Here is a 16,016-nt window from a genome sequence, read left to right on the forward strand (position 1 = left end):
AAGCTTCGATGCGTTCGGTTCGCTATTCCCGATACGGCGTGATTCTAAACAAAACAAAAAAAAAACCCGGTTTGGTTCACTCTAAACTCGTAACGATCCCAAAAATTCGACATTCGGAGTGCTAAGTGCTCGGATTTTTGAACCAAAACATAATTGTGAGAATTGAGAAACTTGCTTAGTGTCATTTTTGGATTTACACATTCGGATTTGTACTGAACACACATTTCTGGCGATTAAAAGGTAATGGTTTTGACTTTACTGACCTATCTATCCAACTATTCTATATCTATATTGTAATAACTGGGTGGGCGTGCAACTTCCGTTCAATATCCGGCCCACCTTTCTATTTGCCACTTTTCTATGAACACCACTTGCAGTTCAATGGATTTCCACTAGTACAAGTATTACTTAATTTCTTTGCTTAATCCGATTTGCGTGCATTGAACTTTTCATCTGGGGGTTTTTTTTTCCCTGTTGATGTTGTAGTCGCTGTTATTGTTTTTTATCTTTCGTTTTTTTTTTTGTGTTAGACTTTATTTTGCACCAACTTCTTGTGGTTGATTGTTTTTTTTTTTTTTTTGTTTCTCCATCTCAGTCTGGCGAGCCGAACGGCTTGTTCTCATTTTATTTAATGAGTTCCCCGGTATTTGAGCCTTTGTTTTGCATTGTTCGAAACCCTGTTTATTCAATAGGTTTAAAACGTTTCAGCCATTCAAGCCAAAGCGAAATTATTAGCAAGTGTATTTGACTTTAATGCGGCATTCTGAATGAAATGTTTGGTAGCCAAATTGTGTGTATTTAGGTTTTTGTAGTTTCTACACAGCACAATTGATTGTTTTCAATCCACTAAATGTCACGGCAATAATTTTGTAATATTTTAAATAGAAGTTGGAAACCTTTCAATAGTAGCAATATTTTTTGTTGTATTTTTTCTTATTTCTTGTAATAGAGTTATCATAGTGAACCAAAGATGTACTAAGTAATAGCTTTCTTCCGTTGGAATTCCCTGCTGACCACACAATATTATTAACTCTTTTAGCAAAATTAGAAACCAGTTAAACTCCAGCCAATCGTAGATCGATGTCAAATTTCTTAGCCCAGCATGTGCGACCCATTTAGGTTGGTCCATCAGCCACCTGCTCGATCTCCCGGACAGTTGACCGGGCTCATTATCCGACTACCAGCTAGCGGTTTTCCAAACTCAAAAGCCGATGCCGACACCTGAAGTTCGTAGACCCATTGGCAAATCCAAAACCAAAGCCCAACCCAAACCCAAAACCCAATCGCCACGAAAGCCACAAAGCCAATTCTGTGCAGAACAAAAGCCAAACGATCGGAGCCATTAAGCCTGGCCAAGAGTTTCCAGTTGGCCAAAAGTCATTAAAGACAAAAATCTATTGAAAACGGCAAACAACACGCCTTAAAAAATACCTTGGCTCTCGATGATGGCGATGGTGGGGTAAAGAAAAATATATTTCTGCTGCTGCACACGGCAGTTTGGCCAGGTGGTATGGATGTATAGATGTCATGCCCCGTCTCTAAAACCCCCAACCCCCACCACCACACCATGTTAATTACGCGCTTATCAGTTCGTTACAAACGCTGGAGTTTCTCTACATGCCAGGAGGAGAGTCCAGCACAACCGGCAATTACGTGTAGTGTCCAGCTCATAGGCCAAGTCGAATTCCACTGGCGTTCTAATTTCTTTGCTCTCTTTTTTGCTGCGATTAATCAAAATTGTATCTATCGGATGCAAAGGCGCTTCTGCGTATGTATGTGTGTACTGTAATTACTAGATATTCTGCATATGAGTACATAATGATAACCCTCGAAGCGATCCATTCGCGCTCAATGCCATTTGGCGCACTTTCTCCTCCTTTTCGCGGATGGGGCACCAATTGGTGGGAGTGGCCACTTCTCCGCTAACCGCAAACACCGATTCAATTTGACAATCTATAAAAATATTGATGATAATATTCAGATTGTATGAAAGCCAATGGAAGCTACAAGACATGCAGGTAGATAATGGTTTTGATACTTCTCCACATTCAGATGTGCATCCATTTTAATTAAGAAAATCATTAACAATATCGATCATAAAATTTGGTTTGGCTACTTTTTCGTTTTCTTTTTATATTTATTGCAATTTTATTGCAAAGCAATGAAAAGTAGAGCGGATATTATGTTACTTAATTGTTTATTTCTACATTGAAATAAGTATCAGCTGAAAATGCAGAGCATCATAAGTTGCAAAATCATTTAATTCCTATGTAATTTGTTTCGAAAATGAAGTTATTTCAACTTTATCTGTTTTTAACTGTCATAAAAAAAGGTTATTTATATGTTACTATTATAGGCTATGAAATGTTTTTATTTCACTCTGCTTGGGGCTGTTGCTCACTTGATATTTTTTTTTGTTAATTTCATCATGCACATTCTTTCCAAAGAGTGCAACATTGCATTGCATAACCAAGTCACCTGCATAAGCATTAAAAATCAATAAACTTGTCAACCGAAAAGGGAAACTAAGTGCACATTTTCCGCTTGCGTAATCTGCCGAAGAAGCCACCAAAAAAATCGCACAAAAAACAATGACGAATGCTGTGCCAAAAAAACTGAATTCGAAAATTTTGAAAATTAAATGTATTGGTGAATACGATGCACCCGAATAACAGTTACTTTCTAATGTCGTTTCCTGATGTCCCATGGTTTTCCTAGGATTTCCTTTTTTTTATATCTTTTTTTCCGTTTTGTCGGTTTGCCATGGACATTATCGCCCCGAAAACCGAAAACTCACTTGACAGCCAGACGCCGCCCCTCCGCCCCGCTCTCCGCCCCTTCGCCCCTCCGCTCCTGCCACCACCCCTCCCCCTCTTGATTTTGCTGCATTGTCATTGAAGTCCGTCGACTTCGCGCAGACCAACTGCATTTCCCACTCAAGACAACATTTCATAAAGTTTATTAAACTTTAACCAAATTGTTAAAGCGCCTCCATCCCCCCCTCCTTCCACCCCTCCACGCTCCGCACCGCATTCACTTTTTTTAGTGCGACTGCTGCTGCTGTAGGCGCTCCAAACGAGTCCGTCAACTTTGGCCAGCCTCGGACCAAAACAAACTGCCACATTGGCCGGAGTGGTGGTTGGCTGGAACGCATTGGTAATGGTAATGGTAATGGCTCTAACCACTCGGTATCAGCATGGTGGGTATTTTGTAGTTTTTGTTTTTCCCTGAAGTGGCAAACATTTTCGACGAACACTTCACTTTACTCCACTCCACGAATCATATTCGATTCAGGAGCAGTCGGGTGGGATTTTATTTGCATTCGTGTCCGGCGAACGAGAATCGCAAATTAATTTTCAAATTGCGTTAAGTGTCAAAAAGTAAAATCTATTAAGCGATCATTTCCTTTAGAGGAAAACGCAATGGGGAAATGCATGCAAATCACAAGTGCACTATTATGCAATTGAACAGTTGAAATTTGATATAACATTTTTGGTATTAGGTAAGGGGATTTATTATCCAGCTTTTATAGGTATTCAAAAAATTATGGTTTATTCATTTAATATTGTTAATGAGTTCAATTAATGATTTAAGTAATTATTTTGAACAATTATTTTCTACTAGAAATCAAATCTAAACATTAATGAATTTTACTTATTTGACTTATCTAGCTAAATTATTTATTTAACATAAAGTGCTTAAACAAAAATGATTCTTAAGAAACGAAATTGTACTTAAAGGTAAAAGAAAAGTTTATTTATTTACCTGGCACGTAATTTCTTTAATGTCAACTAACCTGACAATCAGTTAACATCTCCTAAATTGACAGCTAAGAAAGCGAAGAAATTTACCCAAAAGGAAAGCTATTTTCGTTACAAAAAGTTAATAGCAATACAAATTCAATGTATATACCTTATTATTCAAACCATTTGTTACCATATTCTCCTTTGACTTAAGCCTGTTATTCAAACACATAGATCCCAAACTTTAACCATATAAATAAACTACAGGTTGAATCAGCTAACTCTCATGCAAGTAGACAATACCATTCGAACAATAAACCGACATGCCAGTGCATTTGACTTAATTAGGAAATTGTACAAGTGCATGAGCTGAACCCTAAGACTCCCAATGGCGGCAATTGCCATTAGCCACATTAACCGCATTTTTCCATTCCGCCAGGCAGCGATATGTCACCACTTGACTAGCCACCTTTTCCATTCCATTTCCCGCCCTCAACTACGATATAGTTGCAGTTTTGCCTCTTGCCGCAAATGCTGCACTTGCATTTGCATTGAAAGTTGTTTTGGTTCGATTCCAATTGAAATTGAAAAAAATTCGCAGAGAAAAAAAAATGTACTGATTTGGTATTGAAATTTCTCAATTGCCGTGCAAAGCGAATGACATTGAAGAAGTTGAGCAAAATGTCAGGGGTTAACAATGGGTTTTTTGTGTAACTTTTCGTAAAGTCTATGAAAGAAGTCACTTGTGGCCAGCACAGACTGGTGGCAATTTACTCCAAATTTGCTATATTTATTTATTACCTCATTACTTAATACCTCAACTTTAATCATTTCGATTGTGAGATCGAAAAACCTTAGCTATATAGATATATATGTATATATTCGTGGCTTAGAGAGAAAAGAATGCGGCAATAATCGCCGGCAGCCAATAAACATAATTGCTCGACGGTTTAGCCAATCATTTTGTGGGCGTGTCTTAGCATTTTTTCCTGTGAATTTCCATTGCAACGATTTATTTCATAGAAAATCAATTGAATGTGCAAACGATCGAGAATTGCATTAAAAAATGCCAAAACGTCTGGGACAATTGGACATTGCGCATACGCCCGGTTGGCCACAATTTGATTATGGAAGTGCAATTTCAGTCGTTTCCTCATCGAATCTTGTAATGCAATTTACTACCCACCCACTTTTACCGACACGCGAAATAATAACACGCATATCGACCCAATTTCAATACTATCTTTTATGTATATATATATATTTTTTCCGATTTGTAAAGGCAAGTGGAACGAGTTTTCGGCTTGATCCAATGACCTCAAATCGAACGAATTCAAATTGAGCGGACCAGAAAAGTGCGCAAAAGTGTGGCTAAGTAAAAAAAGTTCACACCTAAAAGGCTTTGCTGCAAAAAGTAAAAAGCCACGATTTATTTGGGCCAAAATGCAGGTGAATAGCCGGCGAATAAGCTACATTTCGATCGCTGTACGAGCGCACTCCACCTTAGTTTCTGTTTCAATTTCGGTTTTCTGTTCAATTTTACCTTGCCCAGCCCAGCAAATCGACTTTTGTGCCCATTTTCAATGCAAATCGCATTAAGGCAAATGTTGCAAACGGCAGCCAGCACAGCTTTTGCACACACGCCACAGGTAATTTGTAACAATTTCTTAATGACCAAAGCAGCAGAGAAGCACAAAAAAAAAAGCGAAAACGTTGAAATGAAATTAAATTAAATGCTATTGATAGCCACGTTGCAAATGCAGACATGCAGAGCCATATTGGGAAGATTGAATGGTTTACAAGGCAACTTTTTGAAGGCACCAACGAACATTAAAAACTTCATAAATGGTTGATACAGTTTTTAAAAAGTTTTAAAAATATCCAACAAACTAAGTGGGTTTCTTCATCAGACAATTTGAGGAGCGCTTCAAATTTCATATACTTTGCATAGCTAAAAATAAATTTTTTGAAAATTTACAGTGAAATCTTTAATAGATGAAGCTGATTTTTGAATAAATTTTATCCGCATCAAATTATTATGGCTGCACTTAATAGTTTAGCCTGTCATACGTACAATATATATGGTTACTATTACTCACACTATTATTACCTGATTAGTGTGGCACTTATTTCATTTTGTCTGCAGTTTGCGCCAATACCATGCATCAGACTAAGTCAGCTATTTGGACTTAATTGCCATTCGGTATTATTATTTAGTGGCTAATAAGACAATCTATATTGGCAGCATGGATGGCTCTGTGAAACTGCTAATACTCATTACGTTCAATTTGCGTGGCTAAGCCGCAATTGCCATAGACTTTCGTCTGCTGAAGTTTGTTGGCTTTATGGGATTTTCATTTTGCATACTCCTCACTATCTCTTGCCAAATAAATCGCATCGTTTTGGCCAATCTGAAAGTGAAAGAGTGACTGTTTTTAACTTTTTCAGACTTATGCGTTTGCCAAATAATGCTTTTGTTTAAGAATAGTTTATGCTTTTAAAGAGTTATTATCTGCGACTTGGAAAGGTAAGAAAATTATGAGCTAAAAAAAAACTTTCTCAAGTCGTTCGTGGGAAAATATATAAAACATAGACTTTAAGCTACAAAAATATTATAAATAATTGATCATTAATAAACTTTACTTTTTGTGCTCTATTACAGGTTTGTAAATCACTTTTTTTGGTCTTGGATGAGCTAAGCTCGCGATTTCTCGGCGCAATTTCTATTTTTAATCGCGGCTCAAGTATGTATGTACACATGTGGGTAGGGATTTTAATGCAAATGAGCAACGACAAACAAGCGAACAAATCAAAAATGCTAATTACGCAGGTAGAAATCAAAGTTCGGCCAGCAAATGAGAAAAGGAAAGCCGAAAAAATGGCCAAGTCTTTGGGCCATCGCGACTGCCAATCAATGTGACTATTTGCTTAATGGAAATTGAATTTTTGGCCATTGCAGACGGATTGAGATTTATGCCAAATGTCTGCGAGCCTTCAAGTTCAATGCAATGCAAAATTTCAATTAACGAACCAAAAAAAAAAGCCCAAAAAATAGAAATTGGCCACTTGAAAGCGATTCACCGCCGTGGGCAAACGAAAAATACAGAGGAAGCGACTGATGACCAGATACAAAGATCTCTATGTATATATGTAGATACAAAGATACAACGAGCGGTCTTGTCATACCAACCTACGCTTTTTCTGCACTTGACCGGCTAATGGCTTTTTTGCGTTTCATTGAGCCAAACAAACTTTGAAAAAGAAAAAAAAACAGATGAGAAAAACTGTCCAGCATCTTGGCTTTTCACAATTTGGCAGCTTGTTGAAAGTGAAATGTGTGAAAATGGCTAATTAAATGCACGAATGCCCCGCAACAAGTAAATCATCTTCATCTACGCGGCTTGGGATAATGTGATTTGACTAGCTCACGTAGCGGGGTTTCACTATATATGGCTAATTATGAAATTTCAGCTTGTCGAACATTTTTTTTCTTAGTTTTTAGTCTTTGTTTTGCCGCCTTCTTGGTTTTTGGAGAGCAAGTCATTTCCGTCGGTTTATTGAGTGATTTTTATGACTGCCGATCCCCGAAAACCAAAAACTTGAAAGCGTCATTTGTTTACTTCTGCTTTTTCACTTTTCTTGTTCTGCTTTTGGATTAACAGCAATGTTTAATAACGCTCAGCACGTAGCTTTAATTACGCTTCAAGTTTGTTGCCTGAGTCTTTTGTTTTACGACTAATTTAAGCCACAAATGCTTATCATAAAAGTGGTCGACCATAATTGGGTTTATGGTTTTGATTTAATGCCTTGTTCATTTGGTACACAAACCTACATACAATATTTTAGAAATGCAAAGAAAGGGCAACAGAAACATGACAAATTGTGTTAGTATGGCAATCGCTTTTGTGTTATTAGAACTTTAAACGCTTTCTTTATGCAATAATATTTACAGTTAACGGATTTCGCAATAAGTGGATTCGCTCTTACAAAATTAAATGGCAAAATCAGTTTATAATTTATGCAAATCACTCACTCAACCGTTGAACTCGAATAAAAAGAATAAGCTGAATAGAAACCCAAAGCTACCAAAATTTGTCAATAATGAAATTGACAGATTGGCAGTCTGAGAGAAATTCTGTGAATACCAAATGCCAAATCACCATTTGCATAATGTAATTTTAGCAAAAATTATAGATTCCTTAACTGGTTATACACAATCGTTGGAATGCAAGCAAAAACAAAAGCAAACCAGCCGAAATTAAAATCAATTCTAGCACAGATCTAAAACAGGTTTTTCCTAATCAAAACTGTGTCAAATCTTCGAGAATGCGCCGCAAAATTACTCAGATATTTCAAAATGCAAAAAAAAAACAAAAATATTTGCTTTAATCAGTTGTCTCGAATGGCAAATCAAATATTTCACTGACTTCTCGGTTTTTTCTTTTAGACATTCTGAAAACTAATTGGGCCTCCGACTGCATAAATAAACGCGAAGCGGTCGTTTAGGTTCATTGACTTGGATTTTAATACGATTTCATGGTTGGGACTTATAACTGTGCCACCTTTCTGAAGTCGATTAACTTTAGTAACGTGGATTTTAGAAAAAAGTATCAACTGTCCGCAGTGGGAAAGTTTCAGGTGAAAGGGCAGTCAGAATCTTTCATATTTGATTGAATAAAAAGTATAATGCAAATAGCATATCATTTTAATTGCAACCTTGAATCACACGAACGTTTATTGGCATATATATTGCTTAGCTAAGGCAAATAAATCACTTTAAATAAATAAATATTCTAAAATATATAAGCCTTTGTTTACGCAACGGATTCATTACGCACCGCATTTTTTGTTGTATATTTGGACAAATATTTACAATATTTGGAATTACTTGGGCTTATTTCAATATACTAGAGAATAATTCCCCCGAAAATCAGCAATTTGTATATATATTTATTTATTTAAGTAATGAGCGAATCGTTTTCGGCTTGGCAAATACACGGGGCTTGGTTAGCTTTGGAGTTTATAATGGAATATATAAATTTTAGCCATGAAATGGTACTGACAGATTCTTTTTTTATAGCAACAATCTTTGCTGCTGTTGCTTTTGTTCTCAGTCAACTGATCTTTGTTATTTGGGCTTGTTGTTGCGGTTGTTGCTGTTCGTAAAGTTGCAATTTTGAAAATAAAAGTGAGCGCCGTCTTCTCTTAGAGGCTTTTGATTGTGGTTTGCCGTCTACGTATTTGTATCTGACAGATATTCAATCTTCATCTTTGCCATCGAATCGTTCGTCAAACGTGTTTTATTGTATGAGATACTTGCGCTATTTTCTGCGTCTTGTCTTCTCATCTCAAGTGGGTTCTGATCCCCCCGCACCACACGTCTCAACTATATATGTACATATATCTCTTATTTATGGTCGTATTGGGTATCGGGTACGAGTATTACCTGGGTCTGGGCCTGGGCAGTCACGACATTTGAACAAGCAGCCCCATATTGCCGACGACGACAGCTCAAGGTCGCATTCCTTGCAGGTGACGGAGTCTCGAGTCGTTTGTCGATTTCTTTCACATCGGCACTCGATGTCTTGGTTAGCTCTCGTGGTCTTAGGACTCCACTCTGAGTATCTTTATTTCGTTGATGGCTGAGTGGGCGGACAAATGAGTTTTGGTTTCGGCTACCGATCCGCTGTTCAAGCCAAGAGATCCCATGACAAGTGCTTAGGAATCAATCAAACTTTGGGTTTCGGCTTAGTTCCGCTTGTAGCAATTCAATAGAATATATGTTTATTTAGAAAAATATATTTATGAGGTATTTTATGTATGCTTTTCCTAAGCATACATCGCCGTTCACACATTTTCTATTTGGTTTTTATCATAAAATCCTACAATTTTCTTTGGAATTTTCCTTCATTCATTACGATGTGGGTGTAGATCGTACAGACAGTTCCTGTTCAGAATTATAGGCATTGCCATTAACGCTCCCAGAGAAAAAACCGAAGACAAACTAGAGTCGGCACTTTGAGATTCCATCTGCACCTAATTTATGATGGGGAGAGCTTCTTTTTTTTAACCGCCAGCAATGGCAATAAACAGGAGATGCCAGTACGTGAGGAGTACGACTAAATGAAGTCACGACCGTTAAGAGAAGAAGAATTGTATATATGTGTGCAGCATGTATTTATGTGGGGGATGGGTGGTGGAGCTCCAAGTAGGGTGTGTCCGCTGATCAGCCTCCAGGCGCGGGTAATCTCGCCGAGATGCGCAGCTCAGTGGGTTAATGGAACAGCTAAGTGAGACGGAAGAGAAAAATGAGGATCTACTAAAGTCAAATAGCTGATGATTAATTCAAATGTTGAAAATTATTTACCACAACGGGTTTTTAGGCTTTCATAATAAAGATCCATTAGGAGCAGCATAACTATTGCTTTGAACACATTTGTGATTCAAATCATTATTACTTTAAGTTAATTTATAATTATCTTAATTTGACTACACGCTAAGCTTTCTTTATTAAGCAACATTTGTAAAGTTATTTGTAAAGTTATGTACTGGTTAAAAGTTAATTGGAAAAGGCGAATGATTTTGGGTGGGTTTCAGCAAGCGGGAGTTGGTCAGGTTAAGGTGAAGCTACAGGGGCATTGGGGTGGCTAAGTTGAGGGCGAGTTGAAACATGGACCACATCTCTTTATGGCAGCCAAGTGTCAGTCCGAGATGCTGGCCACTCTTCGCCTTCTCCTGTGCGTTTGAATCGCTTGGCCATGGTTCGGATTTGGTTCGTTTTTGGTCTTGGTTCGACAGCCCAGAGAGTGAAAAAAATAACTTAAACTTTTACTTTCACTGCCAATTTGACTGAACGAACAGGCCTCGTCTCTCAATTTGCATGGCATGTGGACTGGATGAGATGGGGGGGGCAGCAACTGAGGTACCCTATGGTATGTTATGGTATGGTATGGCTGAACAATGTTATTGTGTGCTGTATCTAAGACTTATTTGCAAATGTGTCTGGCGGCAATTTAGCGCTCAGATACGAGTGTGCATCTCGAGGGCCCCTTCGCCCAGTGCATTGTCTTCAGTCTTCAGTCGTCAGTCTTCCAATCTTCCAGTCTTCAGTCTTGCGTCTTTAGTTTAATTTCATTTTCACAACAGCACCGGCAAAACAACATCTTCGGTTCACCTCTGCCCAAGTGTTCAGCACACGTGTATATTCACATGTGCTGCAATTTGATCGTCACGTCGAGATTTCAGCCGCAGCAGCCAGCAAATGTTAATGATGAGCATTTGATAATAGCATTTGGGTTCGCGAACCAATCTTCTTTGCTTCTCCAGCTTAACTGATGTTGGACATGCTGCTTTAAGTTGTTTACCCGATTATTCGCATGTATTGCGAATGTCAGGAAAATGGAAATGGTCGTTGACTGCTCATCAGCTCTTCGATTTGGCGAAAGTTTTTCCAAGTGATTTAAGATCGTAAAGAGGAAAAGAGGATGCACTTTGTATTGAGTAGAGTACTGAATAACATTCGTTATTACATATTCCACAGAAATCAATTTGAATTTACTTAGTTAGTTAATGATTAAATATACAATCACAGAAAAAAGTCAAAGTTAAGGCAGCAATTAAAAGTCAATAATCATACAGTAGGATAATAGTTGAGCAATGTTATTTTCGTTTTTCTCGAGCTAAGTTAGTTGGCTGTGCAATTCTGGCCTTGTTCTTAATAGACAAGCGCTGTTTTTTGCATATATTTTCATGGCAGATGCATAATTAAGCCGTCGTCCACGGTGCTGTGATATCGGGTTCCACTGCTGACCACAGTGACGATGCTAACCTTGCGTGAAAAGAATGCAGCTGCGAAGTTCGTTGCCTAAGTCTTTCGTATGCGGACAGCTCGGAATTCTAATCAAGGCCCGTGGGCGTGGCCCTGCCAGATATCACGTAGACGAAAGCCTAACGAAATTGAAAAACAAAGCTAACTTTCTTTCCGTTACTCTCACTTTGCCTAGCGTTTATCTGGAATGTGTTTATCTTGCATCTGCATAAATATGGAGATGCGACATCGAGCATTTCGTAAGATTTAAATGCGTTTTGGGCCATGTTTTCATTTTCATTCGGTCGTGTTTATGTTGGAAATCTACCGATCGGTTCAACAGATCGGAGTTAAAGACGCGTGTGCCTACGTAATCGTCTTGACACGTCTTTTGGCCAGGTGAAAGACCCCAAGATACGAAAGTCACCCGCGGCGGTGTGCTGACATATTGATGCTGACTCTTTCATGGCAGTTTGATGGTAGCGCACAATAGCAGAATTCGACTCGAATGGTGTGTCACACTCTTGATACCACAATTAAGTTTGGTAAAAGTCAACAATCTGAGCTGATATACGAAGTGAGTTGAAGATACAAGTGCCACTATGAATAGAAACAATGATGGATGGGGAAATAAGATGAGGAAGTGAGATTTGGTTCAAAAAGATAATAATTACATATCGGAAGTTGTATCAAGACACAGTAGACAATGCAAAGTAAGTCCAAGCCACCTTCAGACATACATACGTAAAAAAGGTAACATATTTAGCTATATAAATATGTAATAAACAAATAACAAATAAACAAAAATAAGTGGCAAAATGCTGGAAGAATTACTTATTACATTTTATGATTAACTTCAAAATAATTTTTGTATCTTTATGCATTTTGATTGTAACAATGAACACAAAACGTTGTGAATCGCAATCCAGATCAACATACTCACTCCAATTAGCCGAACAAGCTTTGTTGTAAGAAAATCAAAATCAAATTAAGATTCCGACCAAAACTTCGCCTCGGCCTCCGGCTGCGCCGGCAGGCAATAAATTTGATATTCAAAGTTAAATTTTCAATTTCTACGCGAATAGATATTTCCATAAATAAACCGCATAAATCAGAGCTGCGATCGTTGGAGCTTACGTAGCTGAAAAGCCAGCTTGGCTCATTAGTAATCAAAAGCTGTGCTGCACTGCGCCGCCAGACTGAGAATCGCAGAAGAGGTGAATATCTGAGACATGGCTATTGAATTCTGGCCGAGAGCAGAGACTTGCACAAATTGTTGCACAAACCGCGGAGCAGCGATTCGTGGACTGTAAGTGGCTGCTTGCCACTGGAGCGATGTCGCCAACGCATCCAAGTGGACTCCGGCGCCGTTTTGTCTATACAACACTCAAAGAAAAAATGTTGGAAAATTTTATATAATATTATTCCACATTTTTTCAAACATTCCATGCCATCGGTTTATCTTTCTTAGCAAATTTAAGCTAATTCCAAAATGGTTTCTTTAAATGCATACAACATTTGTGATATAAATCAATCATTTATGTATAAAGATACGATATTTGGCTCAGTGTACTCCCTGGGGACCGATAGTCAAGACTCTCCAGACCACCGAGCACAGAACACCAGTTAACTCGTTGACTTGGTCTTAATGGCCATTCGGTTGTGCTGTGGTGCTCTGTGTCAATTTAAATATTTTAACCATTTCATTTTGTGCCGCTGACCGGCAAAAACGTTCGAGTGTCGCTTGTCGAACGGAAAAAAAGTCTTCAAAAATTTCTACTATTTTGCATTTGAGCTGTGATCATTGTTTCAGTAGTTTACAACATTTTTTACGCTTTTCGCTGGCAGTGTTGATGTTAAGTGGATTTCTTAAGATAAAAGCAAAAAATAAAATGCTAAAAAAAAGAAACACATAAAATAGTTTTAAATTTTTGGCAGGAAGAGTGTTGAATATGGTATGTTGTAAATTAAGATTGATTGATAATGAAATTATATAAGCATTTATTTAGTTTATTTGATGTATTTTCGCAAGTAATTAAGTATGGGCTGTATTCATTTAACACCTTAGCTTTATAGAGTTTTAATTATTATTAATTAATTAGCAAAACTATCAAATGCTACACATGGCTTGAAAAGTAAGTAAATAGAAAATCGGGTAACTTTTGAGACTAACAAATATGTGAAATATGTTGCACATTGAGAAAAACGTGTTATATTCATTAACAATATAGTAGCAAATAAATACGAGTACAAAAGCTAAGTCAATTTTCGGAATGTTTCGTAAATATTTGTTGTTCAATCGGTTAGTTTAGCTGGCTTTGCTTGATGCCTTTTTGACCTTGATCTTGGTTCCGCCCACCGATGACTTTTTGCGTCCATTTAATTTGGCCTTGTTGGAGGACAAAGGTGCCGGTTTCGGCTTAATCACCCTGGCCTCAACCCGAATGTACAGATCGTAATTGAAGTCGCCGCAAGTCTTGCCTGTATGAGAGATCTTGATTAAATTAAGATTATAGCTAAGTAATATCTATACTAACCACAACACATTTCCTCGCCGCAGGACTCACAGGTCATCAGTCGAGTTTCCACAATTCCCGATTTATTCTTGATTTTCTTGACACAATTGTTTAGGGCAAACTCTCGGCGATCGCGAGCCTCGGTTTTAAGCTCCAACTTTCCCATCTCAACCATGCGGCTGAAGTATTCCTCCTCCTGTTTGTTCTTGGGCCTCAGCGTGGTCAGCATCTTCCAATCGATGGGCACCGCACACAGTTCCATCAGCACCACATCCTTCATTTCACCGGGCACCGGATCCGCATAGGTGTACATCGCCTCTCGTTCCCCGTTGGCTCGCAGCAGCTTTCGCATCTCCTTTTTGGGCATCTTGAAGGCGTAGTCCTTCTCCCGGATCTTTATCTCCTCGGCGCGCACCTTCACCGGTCGCATCTTGTAGTCGGGCACCTTCTCCAGCAGCCGTTTGAACTCCTCGACGGTCTGAATATTGCTGCGGCTGAGATCCAAGACGGGCACCACCGTCTTCTTTTTGGACAGCAGATCGTCTAGTTTGCTCATCTTTACGTTAAACAATATTTAATAGAAATTATTCGTTTAATTTTCTGAATATTTATGTACTTGTTTTTCCGTTTAATACCTTGCTAAATCCTTGGCGAGCTATCGATTAAACATTGCCGGTTGCCAGGCAATGTGTCGTGTCAACTTTAAGCCCATTTCTATGCCAGCTGACTGACTTAACTTCCGTTTCACTCCTTTTCAGATCCACGAACATCTTTATTCACGTGCCGAAGCCACAAGTTGTTTGTTGATAACTCACTGGGCAAACAACAAACACGACCCGAAGACCCAAGAAACCCGTCGAGAAACCGAAAACTGAAAACAAGAAACAAACAAATCCCAAAACTCTTGGCTGGCATTTCATTTGCTTGGATCGCGTTACGTGGTGCGGTTGATGTTGGTCGTCTGCCCGCCAAAAAGAAAGTCACGACAGAGAAACGAGATTTCCAAGATTCTGCAACGAAAGTCAAAGTTACAAGTTTACTCCAAATTCGAGTCTTTTGGCCCGGTTCAACGTCTTTGCAACACATTTTCGGTGTCTCCCCGTGTGTGTGTGTGTGTGTGTGCCACTTTAGAAAGTGAAAATCGAGTGCAGTCCGCTACTTTGTCTGGAATTGAATCTGAATCTGAATCCCAACCCATCGGCGGCTGCAGTTGAAAGTGAATTTTTTTCGACCTGCAAGTGATCACCATTTTCGTGATTCGATTTTTGGTGTGGTGTTTTTGGCTTTCGGGCGCTTAATACATCACTATCGATCAGTAGCCCGAAGTTTTCGGCTACTTGAATACACTTCACATCCATCGATAGGAGATTTGACCGGCAGCAAATCGGAGAGGCAACTATGGAGGCCGAGGAAGTTACAAAACTCGTCGATGGCGTGTATCGGGTAAGTCATTACAATCATCATTACAACGTTTCTTATTTGTTTTATTAATTAAATTGTTAATTGCCAAGAAAACAGAAACGCTGCTAAGAGTAGAGATAGTTTTTTTTCTATAAAATTCATAAAATTATATGGATACAAAGGCTTAAATCATATATTGAATAAATCAATATATGAAACGTAAGGAAAGATGAAGATTCTATAATTTCTATGCCAACTACTTACAAATTGTCTATTAATTCATTTGGGGGAAACTTATGTAGCCCGACTATCACCTAAGTACTAACGTACCTGTTCCATGAAGGCCATTTCTATTAGCCACTTGAGACTAATTCATAACAATGTTTATGTTTTGGAAAACAATTTATAACTTTAAACGTTTTCTTTTTGTAAAGTAAATTTATCGCCACACGCGATCACCATAAGCGGCAGCAAATGAAAGCAACCAAAATTAATCTACAAAATGAAAACAAAAAACCGTGACTTGAACGTATGTTTTTTTTTTGTGGA

At 38.3% G+C, this 16,016-nt stretch overlaps 2 protein-coding genes across 5 annotated transcripts in view; one reads left to right on the top strand and one right to left on the bottom strand.

The window, feature by feature from the left end:
• The window catches only part of IRSp53 (Insulin receptor substrate 53 kDa), a 27,936-nt gene continuing 11,920 nt past the window's right edge, over positions 1-16,016 (top strand). For all 4 annotated transcript variants that reach the window (NM_168448.3, NM_001104112.2, NM_001104113.2 and 1 more), the window contains exons 1-2: positions 1-240; positions 14,825-15,509. In NM_168448.3, coding sequence (NP_729679.2) covers positions 15,465-15,509 — 45 coding nt within the window. In that variant the 5' untranslated portion in view covers positions 1-240; positions 14,825-15,464. The remainder of the gene's footprint in view (positions 241-14,824; positions 15,510-16,016) is intronic.
• CG6216 (uncharacterized protein) lies at positions 13,530-14,737 on the bottom strand. Its single transcript, NM_206320.2, has 3 exons — positions 14,702-14,737; positions 14,088-14,622; positions 13,530-14,031 (listed from the first exon to the last, which is right to left on the bottom strand). The coding sequence occupies exons 2-3, from the start codon at positions 14,620-14,622 to the stop codon at positions 13,859-13,861; spliced, it is 708 nt and encodes a 235-aa protein (NP_996042.1). The 5' UTR covers positions 14,702-14,737; the 3' UTR covers positions 13,530-13,858.

The sequence above is a fragment of the Drosophila melanogaster genome, chromosome 3L (genome assembly GCF_000001215.4).
Source record: "Drosophila melanogaster chromosome 3L".
NCBI lineage: Eukaryota > Metazoa > Arthropoda > Insecta > Diptera > Drosophilidae > Drosophila > Drosophila melanogaster.